Source organism: Hermetia illucens, chromosome 2, assembly GCF_905115235.1.
Source record: "Hermetia illucens chromosome 2, iHerIll2.2.curated.20191125, whole genome shotgun sequence".
NCBI classification, from domain to species: domain Eukaryota; kingdom Metazoa; phylum Arthropoda; class Insecta; order Diptera; family Stratiomyidae; genus Hermetia; species Hermetia illucens.
The window spans coordinates 73,010,770-73,032,985 of NC_051850.1; the positions used below are offsets into that span (position 1 = coordinate 73,010,770).

General features: G+C 39.4%; 1 protein-coding gene across 5 annotated transcripts in view; it reads left to right on the forward strand.

The window, feature by feature from the left end:
* Nucleotides 1-22,216, forward strand: part of LOC119647680 (type 1 phosphatidylinositol 4,5-bisphosphate 4-phosphatase) — a 96,675-nt gene that overhangs the window by 41,641 nt on the left and 32,818 nt on the right. For 2 of the 5 annotated variants that reach the window (XM_038048764.1, XM_038048762.1), the window contains exons 2-4: nt 15,150-15,298; nt 15,354-15,563; nt 15,616-15,780. In XM_038048764.1, coding sequence (XP_037904692.1) covers nt 15,150-15,298; nt 15,354-15,563; nt 15,616-15,780 — 524 coding nt within the window. Of the gene's footprint in view, nt 1-15,116; nt 15,299-15,353; nt 15,564-15,615; nt 15,781-22,216 lie in introns of all 5 variants that reach the window. The other 3 variants (XM_038048761.1, XM_038048760.1, XM_038048763.1) reach the window with 2 other exon arrangements.

The window sequence follows — 22,216 nt, forward strand, 5'->3', positions numbered from 1 at the left end:
ATTTTTACCTCTCAGGTAGTAAAAATGTAAAATATGACGAATTTCTTGCTTGGTGGACTCTATTTTTGACGCGCTTTAACTTGAGACTGAAACGTACGATCCTAAAACTGTCAAAGAGACACCTGCAGCCCAGATTGTCGTCTTCAATTCGCCATATAGTATGACCCGATGCGATAAGTACAACACAAGATATGTTTAAGTGTCACCATCTATTAACAAAATACAACATTACTTTTTCCCCAACCTAATATTTAATTATTGTGTTCATATTAATAAATGCATTTTTATACCTCCGCCAGCCCCCGGTTTGTTTTGCCCGGTTAAAAAGTTTTCGTACCTCCGTTCTCATTCTGGCTAGGTTCTTGTTCCACCATGGTACATCCCTTGATGACTTGACTGTCTTGGCCGGACAGCTGGCCTCATATGCGTCAATGACGATTGTGTTGAGATTTTCCACCACCGTTTCTAATTCCAATTCGCTCCTGATGTCACCGCCCCCTTGAAGGTAGGCAATGTTGTTGCTCAGGTGCGTTGTGTAGGATTCCCAATCCGTTCTCTTGGGATTCCTTATTATTCTTTTTATTTCGGAATTACCCTCAATGTCGAATCTGATTATCCTGTGATCAGACATTGAGGGTTCATCCGACACCCTCCAATTCCTGACCATCCCGTTCATTAGGGTATTTCCTAGAGTTATATCTAGTACCTCTTGTCTGGTGCTGGTCACAAATGTTGGAGTGTTCCCTACGTTGTATATTTCTAACTTATTACTAAGAATAAATTCGAGAAGGTACTCACCTCTACGATTAGTGTCGCTGTTTCCCCAGACTTCGTGGTGGTCGCAATACTCCGTCAGCTTTGCGACTTGTTCCGGTGGAGCCCGGCTCTCGTCTCCTGGGAAGTATCCCGATGCTACAACGCCTCTCGAGTGCTCCTGCCGGCTTCCAATGAGACTTGGATAGCCACAAGGTCCCCGGTTAAGAACTCTGAAAGACATGTATTTTAAATTACGTTTGAGAATGGTGCAAGCTCTTGGTTTTTCACAAGAAGAGTCCCAAATTACCTGCATGTCTCCTCCTTGCAGACCGCGAATCTGCCCCCGGTACACCCAGGGCTCCTGAGCCAGCACTATTCCAATGTTCTCCTTGGAATTTGCCCTTGCAATCACTGCAGATGTAGCTCTCGCATGGTGGAGGTTTATCTGGGCTATCCTAGTGCTGGCCATTGGCTCCGTTATTGTTTGGAGCTCTTCTCCACTGTCGGAGTGTCACCCTCCTCCTCCGACATGGCGCTTTCCTGCGCGTCGCAATTAGGAGCCTCATAAGGTCTTCTGTTTCTATTGCCGCGGCCTTTGGCAGAAAAACTGTCACCATGTGGGCTCCTGGTATATCATCCCCAGCACATGTTGACAGTTCTACCCCTTCCCAGCCTGGCAATCTAGGAATTATGGTTCTAACCCATTCTGCGGTGCCTTCCGTCGCGCAGTCCACCAGTATAAGGCCTGGTCGAAAGCGTATCCCGGTGAACACCAGTTTCGACGTCCAACCCTTGATCATCTGCTTGACGACAAGTTCCTCAATGATTTCCTGTTCCTCCCGAGTGAGTATTTGCTCGGGAAACCTTTTTGGCAGTATGGCCAGTCGAATGCCCTTGACCGCACTAGCATAGCCAATGCCGGGCTTCCTGGGTCCTGCCTTCACTCCTGACCTGCCCGGGTTTTCTCCTCCCTTGGGTTCAGGTCTGGATTTTTTGGGATCATTCCCTTCATGCGGGCTGATCTTTGCTGCTCCCCGCTTTCTCGGCTCCGGTAGAGATGGCTTAGGTCTGTCCTAAGCCTTCTTAAGGGCCTCTTCTGGTTTCAGGCCTTCCTTCAGATAGCGCAGGTACCATTTAACCCCGGCGCCACTGAGACCTGTCTCCTTCCTGACGTCTGTTATATTTACCTCAGACGTGCTTTTGCTGGTCCCTGCACTTTGAGCAGTGGTGTTCGTTGGCTGTAGTCCACGCAGTATACCAATGCTCACCTTGGATCCACTGCTTGACGTCCCAACTTCTCCCTTCTTGGGTGTAGTCACCTGGCTCTCAGTAATTCGGAGACGTGCCTCCGCCTGATTAACCAGTTTTGGTGCGGTACGGGGCCCCGCTTTTTTGGTTTTTGTTTTCTTTTCTAGTTTTGTACTCATTTGATTCCCACGAGTATGGGGGTTAAAAGGTCCGCCGTGCCATGGCCCCCCGTAGCACGCTAAGGTCTAACTTACTCACTGAGGCGACCAGGTATCAGTGAGGCTCCGTTCGAATACAGTCAGTTACCCCCGACTGCAAACTATCCAATGGGCACGGTTCGCATGACACCCTGGATTGGGGGAGGTGTTTTTCGACTCCCCAGTCTAGATCCGTAGCGTTTTGTTAATAGTAGGGTCACCTCGTACAGGGTGTGGCTATCACCACTCACTAACGGTCTTGGTAGACGAGAGGCTTGGCCCCTGAAAAGGCACACACCGTCCCAGAGAAGAGACAACTCATCCTTAGAGAGAGAGATAGGTTGGCCTCAGGGAGCTATGTTCCGCATCAGTCTATCCTGCAGTGCACTGCTTGACCCCTTCATCTTATATAAGAAATTTCAACGCACATTTTTCTATCCGGATATAGCTACATCTCCAACGTAATCCTTCATATTTTTCCAAACTACGAGACATACGTACATATTACATAAACAAACAAACTGCCTATTTCCGAATACTGTATACATATATGCACGTATATAAATTTATCGTAATCATATTTTCGATTTACTTCTTATATTTATCTGAATTAGGCACTACCAGCAAAGTCCATTAGCATGCATATACTATATACCTACATACACACGTCTGGTTGACAAATAACTAAAAAACTAAAACAAAATAATTCTCTGCAACCCAATTCATAAGAACTCATTTCGTTGTGGTATTGACGAATTGATATGCGATGATGACGTGATGCAGGTTGTAGAGTGCACGAAATTCACAAAAAATTGTGAAGTTTCATCCCCTATAACTTTGTTAATAATAGTTGGATTTTCTTCAAGCTTGACCAAACTGTGCATTATGTTCTTCGTTACATGCATGCCAAATTGTGTACTTCTGGGATGAACATAAGGGGGGTGCCGGGTAAATTTCTAAAATGTGGAAATATACTATTATTAATTTTATTTGTGCAGATATCGGAGCCGGATATATTTTGAGGTCTAGATTTCGTAGAGATGCACCACTGTGATTTTTTTCAGATTTTTCGGTTGGATAGGTTCTGAGAACGAGACCTGTTAAACTTTCTGGGAGTCATATTTTGAGCCCTCACTATGTTTCACCCAATATAAATTATTGAACCAGTTTCGGAAGGTACTAATTGAGACCTTTCATTTGATACCCCACATGGCTACATTCTGTGAAAAACAAATTTGCACCCTCCATTCACATGTATGGGAAGCCCCCCCCCCCTTAAATTTCACGCAAGATGGCGCCACATGCATGGTAAAGAGAACACTAGATTACATATTCTCACCAATTTTCGTGACAATCGGTCCAGCAGTTTCCGAATAAATCGGGTGTGACAGACAGACAGACACCGTCTCGATTCTAATAAGGTTTTGTTTCATACAAAACCTTAAAAAGGGCTAGGGAGAATTAGATTCTTCTGGAATGGAATTTTAATATTTCACTCGAATGTCAATTATTCTCGTTAATTATGTCGTCAGCATCTAATTTGTATGGCTTAGGATGCTGTTAATTAGCAAGAAATTGATAAGTTTGAACTGCTATAACTTTCCTCTATGTCGATGCAAAATTTAATACACCTAGGATGAACTTAAGGGGAGTTTTTTTAGTAAATTTCTAAAAGTTGGTAATGTACTATTAGTAAATTTTTTGAGCAGATACCGGAATGGGACATCTCTCGAAGACTAGATTTCACATAAGTGTTTTACACAAAATCTTAAAAAGGGCTGCAGATAAGTAGATTCTTCATAAATATAATAATAATCGTTGGCACAACAATGCATATTCGATCAGGGCCTTGAAGTGTGTTAGAGCATTTCATTCAAGACCGTAACGTTACACTACAGAACACTGTAGGAGGCAATATGGTCGACATTACGATCGCCCGAGATTATTACCCTGATTTGACTCAGGTACTCATTCACAGCTGAGTCGACTGGTATCCGACGTCAAATCAGAATACAAATCCCGCTGCCGCCAGCGAGATTTGAACCGCGACCTTCCGTACGACAGCCTTGTGCTCCAACCACTCAGCTATCCGGATCAGGATCTTCATAAATGCGACTTTAATATATCACGCGAATGTCAATTATTCCCCTTAATTATGACGACAGCATCTTATTTGCATGGCTTTGGAAGCAGTTAATTCGCGCGAAATTGTTAAGTTTGAACTGCTATAACTTTGGCGTTAATGGCCAGATTTCCATGAAGTTTGGCACATATTTACGAAATATTGTCCTCTATGCAGGAATCAAGAAGACCTAGGATGAATTTAAGGGTGGTTTTTCAGTAAATTTCTAAAAGTTTGTAATATACTATTAGTAAGTTTATTTGAGCAGATATCGGAATGGAACATATTTTGAGGCCTAGATTTTATCTAATGTTAGCTTCGGAAAGTATAAATCGAGACCTTTCATTTGATACCCTACACGACTATATACGGTGGAAAAAAATTTTTAATCCCCCCTTTGCGTGTATGGGGAGCCCCACTTTAGACTCCACCTAAATTTATGCCACTCGTTGTATGCGTGGGATTTCATAGTTCCCATCTGTCCACCGAATTTCGTTTGGATCGGTTTAGCCGTTTTGGAGAAAAGTGCGTCTGACAGACAGAGAGGCATTGAATCGATTTTAATTAGGTTTTGTTTCACACAAAACCTTAAAAAGCGCTTTTATAGCAAACATAGTTATACCCGTAAAAGGGGTAAGACACGTAAAAATTCTGAATTCCAACGACGAAAATGTTATCTTAAAACATTTTATTATAGATAGCGAAGCATTATCAAACTATCACATTTTCAAAGGTACGGAACAAAATTACAATCAGTCTACATAAAAAACTATAGACTAACAACGAAATTCTACAAGTAGAAGGATCAAAGATCAACGACATTATCGAACCATCAACAAGCCCGTATAATTCACTACTTTTAGTTGTACTTAAAAACAATACGGATGGCAAATCAAAATGGCGTCTTGTAGTAGATATTCGCCATGTGAACGACAAAGTTGTCAATGACAAATTTCCTTTGACAAGACTAGATGACTTTCTACACAGACTATGAAGGGCAAAGCACGCTCAACTTTAGATGTGACCAGCTCCTTTCATCAAATTAAATTTGAGAATGAGTCTAGGCCATTGACAGCATTTTTAGCCAGTAATGGTCACTATCAATTTAAAAGGCTACCCTTAAGATTGAAAATTTCATCCAATAGCTTTCAGCGTATGCTGACGATCGTTTTAAGTGGCTTAAGTCATCAAACATTCTTATATGGCGATGACATCATTGTCTTCGGATGCAGTACCAAGTATCGCAACACTAGTCTTTATAAAGTATTATAAAGCTTACGCCAGTATAATTTGAAATTAAACCCTAGCAAATGTCAATTTTTGAAATCGGAAGTCGTATATCTTAGTCATTTAATAACCGAGAAAGTGATCAATACCGACCCATGTAAATATGACATCATTAAAAACTACCCAGTTCCAAAGAATGCTGGCGAAGTACGCAGATTTGTGTGTTTTGCAACAATTATAGGCGTTTCATTCCAAATTTTGCTGAAATCGTCAAAAGTTTAAATTCTTTATTAAAGTAAGCATATAAGACCCTAACAGCAAATTGACAAACTCACCGATCGTGATTCAGTACCCAAAATTTGATGAACCGTTTGTCTGGACCACGGATGCATTTAACTACACTATAGGCGCAGTTTTATCTCAAGGTGAAATAGGTCACGATTTACCACTTTCCTATGCAAGTAAATCACTAGCTAAACAGAATATGTTACCGAAAAAGGTCTGTTAGCTATCCATTGGAGAATAAACTTCTTCAGACCTTATCGGTACTGTCGAAAATTCGTAGTCGTTGCAGACCACAGACCACTAGTGTCACACAAAAACCCTTCATCAAACCTTCATGATTATGACTTTACATCACGAATCCAATTAGATTATGATTCGTTAACATCGAAAGAAAAAACACAGAAAACTTATGACAAAGGTAGTACTTGGAAAATATGGCCAGCATAGTAAAAAAAAATCATACCAAAGAAAAAATGGTAAAAACTGTCACGCCATTCAAAAGTTACGAGATAATACAAATAGACATTTTAGGTTCACGAATCTCGAATAGACATCGATATACAGTGCCCGACAAAAAAATATTCGCACTCAACACTTTTATGATTCCACCTTATTAATTATGTCTAGCCAACATCTAGTCGCGCCTAATGATATCTGTTTTGGAATTCAAATGTTGGTGTTTTAAAAGGATTGTCATATTCAGATTTAGTTCATTATCAGTTTGCTTGGCGATTTGGAAGAAGAGAGAGTGAAACCCTTAATTTTGTGTAAAAAAATGTCAGGAGGGAAAGTTAAGTGTTGAGGAAAAGGCCCGTATTCCCCCCCGAGAACGGGGTGATAGTAATAGGGAAATAGGGAGAAAAATCAATTCTTCTGAGGCAAGTATTAGATTTTTTTTAAAATGTGTGCCAGAGATTGCATTCTGGGACGAAAATAAGGGAGCGGGAGAAAGCAAGGTGAATTACTCCCCGGGCCAGCTCCTCAATTACGTACTGAATTGCTAGAAGGGAAAAATATGTCAGTTAGTGTGAGAACGATGCAGCGACGGTTCAATGAATTAGGACTCAGAGCTCAAAGGCCAGCAAAAAAGCCGATTTTAACGAAGGCTATGCTAAAAATAAGACTGAATTGGACATTAGAACGGACTGTGGACGATTGGAGGCAAGTTGTATTCCCTGATGAATCTAAATTCAATTTGCTGGGATCTGGCAGTCCGCCCCCAGCGCGAAGAAGAAAAGCAGAGAGATTTGATCCCCAGTGTGTTGTACGAAATGCACGACATTCTCCCTCAGTAATGATGTAGAGATGCATCACATCCAAAGAAATCATTAGTTTTTCGTTTCTAAACGGCGCTGTCAACGCAGAAAAGTACAAAAAAGTTAACGATGATTGCGTTGTTCAGACGGTAGAAGCACTGAATGGGCACTTTGATGAAGTAATGTTTCAGGACGATTCGGCTCCGTGTCATAGAGCTCGTACTGTGAGTTAAACGGAATTTTTCCCGTGCCAAATTTTTTATTTGTTTTATCCTCAATGCGGTTCTTCTTCTTTTTCTTCAATCTTTGTCCCGTTCAAAAGCGGGGTAGGCTCGTCGTGATCGGCTTCGCCATTTGGCTCTATCGAATGCCTGATCTGGGTGCAATCTCGAGGCCTAAACAACGGTGGCTTTTAACCGTTGTTTAGGTCTGTTGGTGGTTTACCATTGACTTCGATGTTCAGACCAATCTTGGCAAGTGAATTCTCGTTGGCACGAATTGCGTGACCATACCATCGAAGGCGCCTCTCTCGCAACTTTTCCACGATCGGTGCAACCCCATAACGATCGCGGATATCCTCATTTCGGATGTGATCTAAACGTGTGACGCCACTAGTCCAACGTAGCATCTTCGTTCTTATTCACAGGTAACGTCTTGGAAAGAGGAGCTTGGCATACAGTCGTTGCCATCGCCAGGAAACAGTCCAGATTTCAATCCCATGGAGAATTTATGGGCGTTCATAATGGAGCGACTGCAACAAAGATCAACAAGGAGCAAAGCAAATCTAGAAAAAAAGATATGGCTTAATGAAATTCCGATTTTATTGAAAACTTATACCAATCGATGCCCGCACGAGTTGCGGTGGGGATTAAGCCGATAGGCGGTCGTATGAAATACTAAAGACCGAAAATAAAAAAGCAAAAATTAATTTCTTTTAATTTGATATTTATAGATACCTTCATTGATCTACTTTCATTGAAAATAATCGTTTAACAACTTGTTTGTGTATGTGCTTTTTATACTCTACTATTAAGACGTTCTCTCAAAACTTTCCTTTCCACCATATTCTTTAAATAGAACTTCTGCTGGTGTAAATAATAAGAACTTCACATGAAGCACAACTTTATTCTCCAGTTTCATGATAAATCCGGAAAATCCCTTCTGAACTTGAATTTTCTTTCACACTCGCAGTGAGAACTTTTTTTTTGTCGGGTACTGTATAATAACACTACAATGTGAATTAACTAAATTCGTGATAGCGTGAAAATAAAGCAGCCAATACAGCAGCTTTAGGCTTAGTAAATGAATTCATACTGAAATATGGACTTTTCAGAATCCTCAAGTCGAATCTGGGTACCCAATTCACAAACAAATTAATGAGCGATGTATGCGGATTGCTGAAAATTAAACAAGTCCTCTTAACCTCATACACCACCAAACCTTAGGTGCGGTTGAAACGTCGGGAACTAAAAAATATATATTTTCTTTTGCCGATTATCAGAAATTCAACATGCTTTCCATACTATACATTCGCATATAACTTAACCCCACACGTAGACACCCACTATAGTCCTTACGAATTAGTTTATGGTAAATAATAAGTTTCAAAGGACATACTGGGAGATAATAATCCAATTTACTATGCAAATGAATTAAAATGAAGATTGAAAATATTCATAGACAAAGCTAGAAAGCTAATTGAAAACGCTAAAGCTAAGAGAGTTAACAAACAAACTCACATAAACCCATTAAAATTAAAGATAGGTGACCTTGCACAGGAAAAAGTACTAACCACCTTACAAAAGTCAATATACAGTAAAAGATATCAATAATTGTAGTGTCCGGATAACTGAGTGGTTAGAGCACAAGGCTGTCGTACGGAAGGTCGCGGTTCAAATATCACTGGTGGCAGTGGAATTTTTATCGTGAGTTGACGTTGGATACTAAGTTCAGGATTTGTTGCGCCAACGATTATTATTAACTAGCTGACCCGGCAGACTTCGAACTGCCTCAATCGATAAATAAAAGACCCAAACTTTTGTATAAAATAATTTTAAAACAAACAAAACGAATCCGTATTAAACAAAAAAGCATATTGTGAATGAATCATGAAATTTTATTATTACTTTCGACACTTCATGTTGCTTAATTACAAAATAGAGCTTTCCTGAGATACTGGCTATTTATAAGGATTAAATTTGATATTGACAGGCTCACACTGCTATGATACAGTTTGTTTTGTTAATCAATTTAAAGCTTTCTCATAAACTATATTTTGTTTTGTTTTGTGGTGCGTAAATAAACAAAGAAGACGGTTGTCCGACACGCGAACACGCGACGTATAATTGTCCATGCGCGAAACAGGGAAACTCCAAGTTGATTCTGCAAATTTCTAACGACTGTCCTTGCGATTTATTTATGGTCATCGCAAAGACCAGGCGTAGTGGAAATTGTAAGCGTTTAAAATCGAATGGTAAATCCGTTGGAATCATTGGTATCCGCGGTATCAAGACATCCTCTCCTTTGTATTTTCTGATTGTTGCCTCAATGACGTTATTCATCAGCTTTTCCACAACCAGTCTTGTTCCATTGCACAGTCGAGGTTGATTAATGTTACGCAGCACCATGACAACTGACCCTATTTTTAACTGCAAATTGTGAGGTGGTAATCCAGACAATTCCAGTGAATTTAAAAACTCCGTGAGATAGTTTACAACATCATCCTGGTTCATAACGGTGTCGACTGATTTGAAGGAAACCAACTGTCCTGGAAGAAAATTCTGAATGGTCGCATTGAGATCCTCGACATCTTTATTTTTCGCCGCCAATATTGCTCGTTCACCCAGCCAATTATGGTTATTTAACTTTTGCACTATATCTGGGAGAATACGCTGAATAAGCTCTTCTTTTGAGTCTGTGATGTGACAGAAATCTGTGGGTAACGTGATGAATCCGGTCGAGGTGTCCACTGCACCTTTATTATTTCCAATGTCTAACAACTGCTTTGCAAACACATTCGCAGTATCATCTTCTTCCAAAAATACTCGCATGTTTGTTGTTAATTGGAGCGTCTTTGCATACTGCCACAAATTCGATTGTTTTAGGCATGCATTTAGTTCATCAGCAACAGTTGATCGGGGAATACCTGGAAGAGTCTGACGAAAATCACCTGACAACAGAATCATGGCCCCACCGAAAATAGTTGGCTTGTCACGAAGATCTTTCAACGTTCTGTCCAGTGCCTCCAGTGACCTCTTATGGGTCATTGTGCATTCATCCCAAACAATCAATTTGCATACCTGTAGGATCTTGTTTAGAAAAAAACGTTTATATGGGAAAAAGAAAAGTGCTGTTTTCAGGGATCTACCGGCAATTATTCGAATTTTTCTCACCTTTTAAACCTTCTCTAGACCTCCATTTCAAAACCAAGATAACATAAATCCGTTCAGCCGTTCTCGAGTTTTAGCGCGACAAACGAACAGCAATTGATTTTTATATATAAGATTGCAAATATTCGAAATCACGAAGAAAGATTGAAAGCTTACAATAAAAATGAATTTCTTTCAGGACCATACCATATATTAAATATTCTAAAACATTATATAAACCGGAAGCTGGACGCTTCAGGTATGAAAGGTTTTGTGTATTTCTTTTATAAATTTGAGAATACATTTTTTCCATTAGTACGTAGCACGTAATATATGCATATATTATGTGAATATATCCACTTTCAAGTGATTGGCATTCAAAGTCTTGGATTTGCAAAGAAAGGACCACTTTGACTTATTATAACTTGGTTAGTAACAGTGCGATTTCTATGAAACTGGTAGGATCATGCTCTATATTATACCTACACTGCTCCAAAATTTCGTAGTACCACGGTGAACTTAAGGGGGTTTCCCAGCCAATTACTAAAAACAATAGTAAAATGCTATTATTAACTTATTAAAAGGTGTCGGTATGTAGGTTATTTCTGAGTTTAGGCACCATATAGTGGCAGCCTATTTTTTCCTTCTGAGAATGGCTCCGTTAAAGATATGATCACTTTCAACTGGTGGTTCAACTCCCCGAACTCACCACTTTTGTCAAAACTAAGACCGGCTTCGGAAAGAGAATTTAATCATATGAATATATTTGAGGAAAAAAATGTACACCCACCCCCCCTTTCTGCATGTATGCATGTTTTACACAAAACTTTAAAAAGCATAGATAATGCTTTTGTGCACGGAGGAAAGTGGAAACGCGTGAAGTAATTATACTGAACATTATACTAGTTTGGTTAGGCAACGTTTGTTTATTTAGGATTAGCACAGTATTTAGGGCTTTGATATATATGTATTTGGAGTTAAGCAATGAGAAGAATCTGGGCGAAATTATGCGGTGTTTCCCACGATTAATTATTTAAAATAATAAAAACTTGTTGTTTCTTTTTCGTTGGTGTGAATGTTTATTTTTGCAAATACCGATATTTCGGGAACCACTTGTTGCCTTCATTAGTGCTAACAAGTTGTGAACAAGTTTTTATTATTTCAAATGAGAAGAAGGATGGAAACCGTGCATAGAGAGTTCCGCACACAACGTCCAATTTCCGGTATCCCGACTTGTTTCCATATTGGAACGGTGGTGCTTTCTTATCAGTCAACTGATGTTCTATTTTCCTCTATAACTCAGCAGGCACGTGACAAGTCTTTTCATCGAGAAGTTGCCAGAAGGCATCTTTCTCGGCATCAGGTCGACCTGTCTGTGATGCGTATGCGGTGAAGGAGTGAATAGTGCGATCAGCTGATATAATGGTGAGCTTCATCAGCCGATCACCAAATCGTTCGACTTCTTTAATGGCATCACGGAAACCCTCTGAGATGGCAATGCCAACACCATATTGAGTGTGTGGGTTAGCAAAACAGAGAAGTTTATAGCCATTTTTACCGTGTTTGCGTTCAATGTCGCAGCGTTTGGCACCAGACCATCGGGTTTCTTGCAGAGCGCAGATTTCAATGCGCCTCTTCCGAAGGGCGCTTGCGAGTTCCTAGGTCTTTCCAGTTAAGGTACAAACATTTAGCGTGCAGATACGTATTTGTTTTGTTCGTTGTGTTCGGACTAACTTGCTTACGTCCTGACGCCGTACATGCGTCAAGAACTCTTGGCCATATCTCGACAGGACCGGGGCCCGTTCTGCCGCGTTGACTGAGGTGGACGCCCTAGCATTTCTCCGAGACTTGTGACTCAATCCGATCATCATGTTTGTAACGACATTGTATTCATTTTCTTGGTCGACCTGTCGCGGGACCTGTCACCAAGAGAGATCAGGTAGGATTTCGCATAGTGGAATAACTCCAACTATACTCTATTTATCTCTTTCCCTGATCTCAGCATTTTATTTTTGTTTTACTGAGGATAGTACAGAGTACGTTGCCTCAAATCCTCCTCCTTTACCTGGGTTTGGGACCAGCATACTATGTTAATAGCATGGCGGAGTTGGGCGTGAACGTTAATGAGGCTTACATTTCTAAACTTGCCTCGCAAGCGCAGAGTGCATAGCCGTTCGCTTATGTTTTAAAGCCGATAACAGCAGGTTTCATTTTTTGGCTGACTAAGGAACCTACTCTGAGCACATGGTTTACTGGATGGCCACTATAATCTATGGTGTAGTGGCTCTTCTCCAGGAAACCGGTCCCTGTCCAACGCATCTCCTATAACGCTGTTACATCAGCCCTATATTGGGACAGGGTATCGGCTTCATCTCTGTACAGGGAGCGCACGTTCCATGAAAAAATGTGCAAATCGTTATTCCGTTGTCGTTGCCGGGTTCGTCGTTGTGTAATCCGTCCAGTCCGAGGCTCCTGTTGTGGCTTCGTAACAAATTGTTTTCCATGTAGGGTTGTCAGCCCTACCCAACCCCCAACCTGGAAGACCAGTTGATACAATTTGTCCCGTTTTTAGGCGCAGGAGACTCGCCTTCATCCTTCTCCGCCTGCAGCTTTTCGTTAAGAAAGAGCTCCCAGCGGTCACCACGTGGAGGTGGAGATAGGGTTTGGTAGTAGAGCTGTTGATGTTAGTTCAACAGGCGTTTCCCAGGTTTTATGCTCCATCGTGGGTACCAGTCCACGTTTCGCCCTGGGACCTATATTACCCTTTGATCAGCCAGACAGACAGTGAACCGATTTAAATAAGATTTTGTTTTACACAAAGCCTTAAAAATGGGTTTCTTTGTTGTACAGGATATATTTCGGATAAGAAGAAATCTAAGGAGGAACGAAAATACTTTCCAAAACGCAATTTTGGAGACGGTTCATTAATTATTTTGACTGCGTTTTCGTTTGAATCGGTGTAGGCGCTTTGGAGAAAAGTGTGTGTGACAGCCAGACAGACAGTGAATCGATTTAAATAAGGCTTTGTTTGACACAAAGCCGTCCCTTTGTTTTACAGGTTATATTTTCGGATAAAGAGAAATCTAAGGAAGGAATAAAAATACTTTCCAAATCGCAATTCCGGTGACGGCTCATTAAAAATTTGGACTGCGTTTTATGTTTCCGGAAAATTACCACTGAAATTTCCATAAATGAGGATATCCTTGGTGAGATATTCGTTCCAGTTTTGCGACAGAATGGTCCTCAGAATTTGATTTTTCGGGAGGATATTGCGGCAATACATGTGAGCCACAGCTCTAAAACGTATTTTGAGAATGATAATATTACTGAGAGGCACTGACCTGCATATTCTCTAGATTTGAGTGCGATGGAGAACTTGTTTGGCACATTCGAATGACAATTTTAAATTCTTAAAAAAATTCAGTCATCTTTATTATAATATATAGGCTTACTAGTTATGTGGGAAATATAATTTTTGATGAAGGAAAGCAAATAAATTATTAAAGTGAAAAATCTCCCCGATTTTTAATTGAATCTTGAACTGATCTTGTACTTCTGAAACGGCAAAATGAAACGTACTTACACATAACATTGGGGTAAAAATGCAAAGAACAACATTCTTCGGTTGGAATGTGGGTCGTCAAAACATATTGACCGAGATAACAGGCAAAATTCTTAACAATTCGAAAAAATATATTTTGTTTACTATCAAAGCACTATATTTTTCAAATTAAGCATAAAACAAATGTAAGTAATTGAAAAGTCAAAGAAAGCCCTTTGCGGTCGAGCGAGCAACTTGCGTGTCGGATGCACGTCAGTGCGAATCGCGGTGGCCATGACATCGAAAAACAATTTTTAACAGGATTCAGTTCGAGTACAGAAACGAGCCCGGGAAGAGGGGTGATTCCTCTCTATTATTTACGCTGTAAATTAATAGATACTTTTACCAAATAAATATATATTATATGGTGTCCTAATAATATTGTAATTTTAATTACCCGTAATTTCACTTTTTGAAGCTACTGTTTTGTGTTAGCATGAATTGTAAAGAGAAACGCCTAAATTGTGAAAAACGGGAAGCTTCCGCCCACATGTAGTTAGTTGTACGCTATGTATTTATAAACTTGAATACACATTTATGTAGAGGTGTACGGGAAAATTCGAGTAACATTGTACTAGTTCGTTAGCCTGCAAGACTAGGAAAATTATGCAAAACTGGAAATGAAATATATTATCGTTCTGTTGTCTGTCTCTTTTTGTCGGTCAGACTTTACTTCAGGAAACGTGGTGCCTTTTCAACATAATGTGTCTTCCATTTTCGAGCCACCATTCAGTTAATATCTAATAATTGAAGAATTGAAGAGGTGGTTGTTAATTTTCAACAATATATAATCATTAGTTGTTATGTTATAAATTATTGGTCTGAAGGATGACCAGGTTATTAACAAGCAAAAATATTCTACCACGATTTTTTAATAATTTTAATACTTCTTTCAATCGGCCGAAGATTGAAATTATACTGTTTTAGTTATATATTGTAATTATAATTTTTATTAGAAATTGTGTCGGTATAATATTACTCGGTAGCTTATTTAAATCCAGCATTGCTTTACAATGAAAGAGAAATAATTTGTTTCCTATAATTTTATTTATAAAGAAAGCGGTGTATCACAGGCTACGGTATTTTCAGTAGGTCCAGATGAGTTGCCACCACCTTATCAACAAGGAAGTTTGGGGGGTGTTCCAATGGTCACTTGTCGTGTATGCCAAGCAATGATTGATATAACATATAAACGTGAGCAGCATGTTGTGAAATGCAATCAATGTAACGAAGCAACGGTAATTTTGTAAATATTATATTTGTCTTCAATTATACAATTTTAACATTTTAAAGCCAATACGTAATGCTCCGCCTGGTAAAAAATATGTTCGGTGCCCGTGTAATTGCTTGCTTATATGCAAAAGTTCTTCCCAAAGAATTGCATGCCCTCGTCCGAATTGTAAAAGGATCATCAATCTCGCGCCCAGCCCTGTCACTCCGCCGGTTCCATCAATGCCTGGAATGTGCCGTGTAACTTGTGGTCATTGTGCAGATACTTTTTTGGTAAGAAAATCTGTTGCTTTTTGTAACGCAATATTAACAATATTTTTTACAGTTTAACACTTTAAATAATGCACTTGCAAGATGTCCTCACTGTCGAAAAGTATCTTCAGTGGGTTCGAAATTCGCCCGAGCAAGAGGTATTCTGTTTTTGATCTTAGGAGTTATTTTTGTAGTTATCGGGATCGGGATAACCATAGGAACTTACGCCTACGCTAAGGTATAAACTTAATTATAAAAAATATATAACCCATTATAATAGCCAAGAATTCTAGTTTGTTTGATTTTTATTCCATATAGTTTATCTAAAAGAATAAAATCCTTTCGAAATATATTTATATATGACACGGTCCGACGACAACAAAATATTGTTGTGTATATATTTAAGAATTGATTTTATTGTTTTCAATGTATTTATATAGTTTTGTTGGTGGCTTGTTGAAATTTTATTTTTAAATTTTGATGGTTTTCACGTTTTCTTTAATGTATAAACAGAACGCCCCGAGGAATCGCAATATGATAGTTTGCGAACCGGAAAAAGTTTCGAGAAAAACGCATTTAAAAATTAAGATGATTATTAACCAAAGAATTTCCATAAGCCTTCGGTTTCTTAAAAAAACTCATGTAAAGCCTTGGCTTCAATTCTCGTTCTTTCAGCGAAGTCATTCGTCGTTCGAACCTGTAGATTCAGTATTGTTTTGGATAATGAGGGATCCTACATCCACATCCACTTGATGTTGGACCGAACCAAATAGAGACCATCCCTTGCTTGGGGCGTGGCACCGAAGCATTTAAAAATAGGCACTAACGTGTCGATTCAGGTTTTATTATGGCGATCGACATAAACCTTTGTTTAGCACGGTAATTTCGGAATGATTCGGAATATGGAAAAATCACATGCACCTGTTGCATAGTTTTAACCTGTTGGAATCACATATCCACAAGTTGCGCATCTCTTTACAGCGCAGGGTAACAAACGAGCCTCATTTTCCCAAAATATAGTTACCAGGTCTGTATCAACATCCCATGGGTTTCGTCTGAAAATATTAGCGATCCAATCACCAAATCTACACCGTTAAAGATACTCTGCTGGATTTCTGTGCCAGTTGTAGCTTTTATGACTTTAATGCCATATCATTCCTGGCCATTGTGAACGGACTCAATTCTTGAGAACGTCAAGAAACTGCTAAATTTGAGCAGTTGTTTAGGATATCCGGGATCCTAAGTCCACATCCACATGATGGTAGACCGGACCAAATGAGGAGCAACTTACTCCCAGGCAGCGTCTGAAGAGTTGCCTCTGTCCTGAACGAGGATCCCGCATATTCTAAACAACTATCCAACTTTAGTCTAGCTTAGACTAAAACAACTGGCGGTTTAGTTCAATATAATTTTTGCGATGATATAAGGAAGCGTTTTTCTACCTGTTGGCACTTTCGGTCACGCTGCTCCCAGGGCAGAGGCGAGGCAGCGTCTGAAGAGTTGCCTATGCCCTAGACGAAATCGTTAGTCATTTTTTGATTTTTTATTGCTAAATTTTAGTTTTCTGCATTATTTGTGTTGCTACAGCAACATTTTCGGTTGAACAATTTATACTAGCACATGCTGTTGTGGATATTTGTTTTTGAACGAGTAGGCTCAAATTTGTACACTAAATTCTTAGTGTAGTGTTTCCTGTTTACTCCTTAGTGGAGTATAGGGCAGCTACATAGTCTCTACCTTGTTATCGTTGTTTTCTTGGCTCCATTTTTAAGGTTTTGTGTCAACACAGAAATGGCAACTTGCGAACTAGGAATAGTCACGCATATAGTGAATTACATTTTTACGTTGAATTTAGGGGGGATGCAAAAGGGAGGTGTACATTTTTTTCTTCAAATATAACCATGTGGGTTATCAAATTAAAGCTCTCGGTTAGTACTTTTCGAAGCCGATCTTAGTTTTGACATTTGTTGGAAAGGTGAGGAATGCGGGGGGTTGAAAGTGATCATTTCTTTAACGGATCCATTCTCAGAAACTACTTAACCGAAAAATCTTATAAAATCAAGAGGCTGCCACTGTATGGCTCCCAGGCTCCAAAATACCCTCCATATCTATACCTGTTTAAATAAAGTTATTAATATTAAATTAATATAATTTTCAGTAATTGGCAGGAAAACCCCCTAAATTTCATCCTAGAATCGCGAAGTTTTGCAGTAATGTAGGCTTGAAAGTGGATATTTTCACATAATGTATGCATATATTCTGTGCTACATACTAATGGGACAAAAGCACAGTCAAATCTCTATAAAAGAAATACACAAAACCTCATTAAAATCGGTTCAATGTCTGTCTGTCACACGCACTTTTCTCAGAAACGGCTATACCGATTGACACGAAATTTGGTGAGAAGGTGGACACTGTGAACGCCCAGACATGCAGTAAGTGATATCCCTCTACACTGAGATTAAGGGGGGTCCCCATACATGCAAAAGGAGGGTATAAAATGTTTTTCACCGGATATAGTCATGCCTCTATATGGTATTCAGGCCTCAAAATACTCTTCATGTCGAAATCTGCTCAAATTAAGTTAATAACAGTACATTACCATATTTTTGGGAAAATTGAGTAAAAACCCCCCTTCTATCCTAGTATGGAATATGATGTGAACCATTATTAATAAGTTTGATCAAAATCACGTTATTACTAACAAAGTTACAGTAGCTTAAAGTTGACTTTACCGTGTACATTTACTGCAACTAAATATCAATATCACCCTAAAGTGAGTAGTCTCTCATTCTAAATGCATATACATAACGGGCTACATCCAAATGGGATAGTTCTGCACTCAAATATATTCACAGAAAAAGCAAACAAAACCTTTCATACCTGAAGCCCCGAGATTCCAGTTTCCCGACTTGTTGAGACTGTGCTTCAGCTTCATTATCATCACCATTAATGCCATGCAAGTGATAAGCTCACAGCAGTGACCAAATAAGACGAACACAGGCATCTATTGACGGCTGGAATTCGAACCCAAAAAAGTATGATCTCATGATATTTTGCTGATAACAATAGATTTTACACCAGAGCCAAAATTTTGAGTTTTATGCGCTCGTGGAAAATTGGTTCCTAATTTACAGATACAGAGGTGGCACGCTAATTAGCATACCCTGGTACGTACGCATGAAGACGTACAAAACAAAATAAATACATATAGCACATATTTGTTGATTTTGTTGAAAATTTGCATTTTTTTATTGATATTTTAACTTCATTTTGGAAAATAAAATGGAGTTTAATTCAGGGAATATGCGTTTGGAAATATTCTTTATAAAAATAAAGGTAGTAAGAACTACATCAAGCTACCAACGCACCTGAAAAAAGAAGAGAAATATACAATATATAAGAAATTTTAAAAAGTCGTGGAAATAGATGAAAGTGTAAGTTGTTTACTTACTTGATATTTGGTTGGAGATCCTTTTTGTGAAATTACCACAAATCGTCGTCGTTATATAGAGACCACCAGTTTTTCGGATAGATTCTTTGGGATCTGCTTTCAGCCCTATTCGATGACCGCTCGAAATTGTTGCACAGTGGTTGATTCCAGTGTTATAACTCCCCGTTTAAATATTGCTCATAAACTTTCTGTTAGATTTAAACCCGAGCTTTATGTACTCCATGGTTGAAATGACCTCATCCTTGAAACTTTGCTGTACAAGCCGCGGCTTGTGATATGGCGCGTTCTCTGGAAAGTTGCCTTTGAATATACTCACAAGGGAGGTTTTCCAGGAATAGTAGAAGATGCTCTGACAGCAAACTTCGGTAGGCTAAAGCTTTAAGTTTCCCCTTGACCTTAACAATAAGCCCGGCTCCATGTTTGCTGAAACAACTTCATATCATCGAATTTCACCGACTCCCTTGTGTACGAGGATCCAACTCCTTATTACATCCCTACATATGTAATTTTTGTTTTTTTCAATCTTTGACACCCTCTGAGGTTTTTCCCCAAAAGTCGCTGTCTGATGGTTGGCATTGCGGCCTGGAAGTAGTGAAAGAGTCGTACAATGGTTGTCGAACAATTAGAGATTATTCGCTATCTGTGATATTTTTTGGCCAACAACGTCTTGAATTTGGAAAACTGTTATTTTCCTGGTGGTGTTTAATCGCGTTTTGAACTTTTTTGCGCGAATACACTACGGATCGAGCAATTTCGATAACTTTTCTTTCTCGTATACAGATAGAACTTTTCTTGCGACCCTTTTTGATTCTTTTTGTATAATTTTTAATGAAAACAAACACTTTTAAAACTTTGACACTCGGAAAACTTTTCACAAACAACAGGGTGTGCTAATTAAAAAGCTAGGCAAAAAAAGCCGCTATTATTTTGTATCAAATAAATGAAACCCGGAAATGAGAAATTTTTGAGTGGTTTACATTGCTTAAATATGTGACTTCTATACAACATAACCAAACAAATTATTATATGTTACCTTTGGAAAAAAAGATGCAGTTTGTTAAATATTAACGAACGTCTGCTAATTAGTGTGCTGTAGGTTTCTTAGCTGATCGTGCATTTAAATTGTGAAATCATTCAAAGGCAAGACCAGTAGTAAATAGTAGTGATCAGAATATTCTCTAAATGGTTAATTTTTAAAGTTTTGTGTGAAACAAATTCAATGTCTGTCTGCCAGTCAGTCTGTTTGCCACATCCGATTTATTCGGAAAACACTGAAGCTGTTATCACGAAATTTGGTGGTGGTCTGTGAATCCCTTTACATACAACAGATGGCATTATTTTACACTAAGTTCAAGGACGCTCTCTATACATGTGAAAGTGAGTGCAATTTTTTACACAGAATATTTTCATGTGGGGTATCAAATGAAAGGGGCTCGATTATTACTTTTTGAAAATGATCTTATTTCTGATGCTGGGTGAAACAGGAGAATGAGGACTAAACATGTATGCCTCGAAAAGCGTAAGAGGTCTCGATCTCAAAACCTATCCAACCGAAAAATGTGAAAAAATTCACATTGGTGCATCTGTATGAAATCTAGGTCTCAAGATACATCCCATTCCGATTCTTGCTTTCAAATAAAGTTAATAATATCATATTACCATATTTTAGAAATTTATCCGCAAAACCCCCCTTGATTCGTCCTAAAGGTACACAATTTGGTACCGTTATAAGCAATAATATTGTTCATAATTCATCCATTCATTATTAACAAAGTTATAGAAGGTCAAATTTGTATATTTCACGTAAATTTATCACACTCTAAGACATGTATGACGCCATCAGTTTTCATAGGAACGGCGGAATTTCTCATACAAATTTTATATCCGAAACGTCCAGCAATATCGAAATATTCCGACTTGTTTTTGTTATAATCCTATATTTTGATAGACGATGCATTAATCAATAGCAAACAAAGTAAATAAAGACACTCAGTGCTTCGTTGCATGTTTAATGTTATGACGATGATGACACTGTCGTCCATTATATACAAGTTGGACAATTGACTCTCAAAAGTAGCTACTTTTACAAATTTACCTATAGATCGTCTTTTTATGGTTTTGTCTCACACAAAACCCGATAAAAAATCATTCGCGTGTGCGTCTATGCGGTGAAACCTGTTGTCGCCAAATTTTCCAAAAATGTGCTTTAGCCCACCTACGTTTTGTATCACCCTGGCAAGGGCTATGGTGGCCTTTGCAGCTTTTTCACAGGCGTACGATATATGCCCTTTGAAATTTATCGTGACATCGAGAGTCACGCCAAGGTATTTGATGTTCGGCTTTAAGACGAATCATATGGCTTCCAACTCGCAGATTAATCTTATATATTTCTTTCTTTCTTTTCCGGCGATTTGTAATGAGGATTACCTCCGTCTCTTCCTCCGCCAGGCTCAGTTCAAGCCAAGTCCACCACACTTCCCACGGCGACAACAGTACAGCAAGCTTTCCGGAAGCCATATTGTTCATCCGCAAGACTATTCCCGTCTTTCACGATTGGGAGCAATCTATTGCCGCGTTTAGGCAAGAACACCGGCTTCTGCCTTTTTAATTGTGGAGCAAAAACGACTTCCGATTTATGAATCAATCAAGTCACTGCCAGCTTCAGCGCTTTATTAGGAATGCTATCCAAATCCGGAGGCTTGGACAGGTCACCTGGGGCGACCTTGCCCCTGCAACTTATTCATAACCAGCCTGTAGGCCATGCTCCAGGGGTTTATTTGCTTATTTGTTTAATGGCCTCCTTGATTCTGCTACGCAACGACCTATAATCCTGTTCGCGCTCCCCGTGATATCGGGTCTTCCTCTGGATCACTGGAACTGCCTTCTTGTTCGATGGCATGCCGATCTTAGTTACGCGATTTCGCCCTTTCACCAATATTTTGGCTGTTTGCTTGCAACGTCTCCCCTCCGGGGCATAGTAGCATCGCATGCCTCGGTCACCCATCGCGTTATTCTCGATGCCATTTTGGTTGCCGTGCCACTGAGGTCGTCCTGATCTGACAGAGTTTCAAAGAACGGATCCTGCTGGAACGACCTCGTCGTCCAGCCCAGCATCCCTACTCGCTTTCTGCGAGCATTCAACCAGCCACTTGGCTCATCATAGACTTTAATAAAGATCGCCTGGTGGTCGCTGTGGGTGTAATGCTCACTGACATACCAG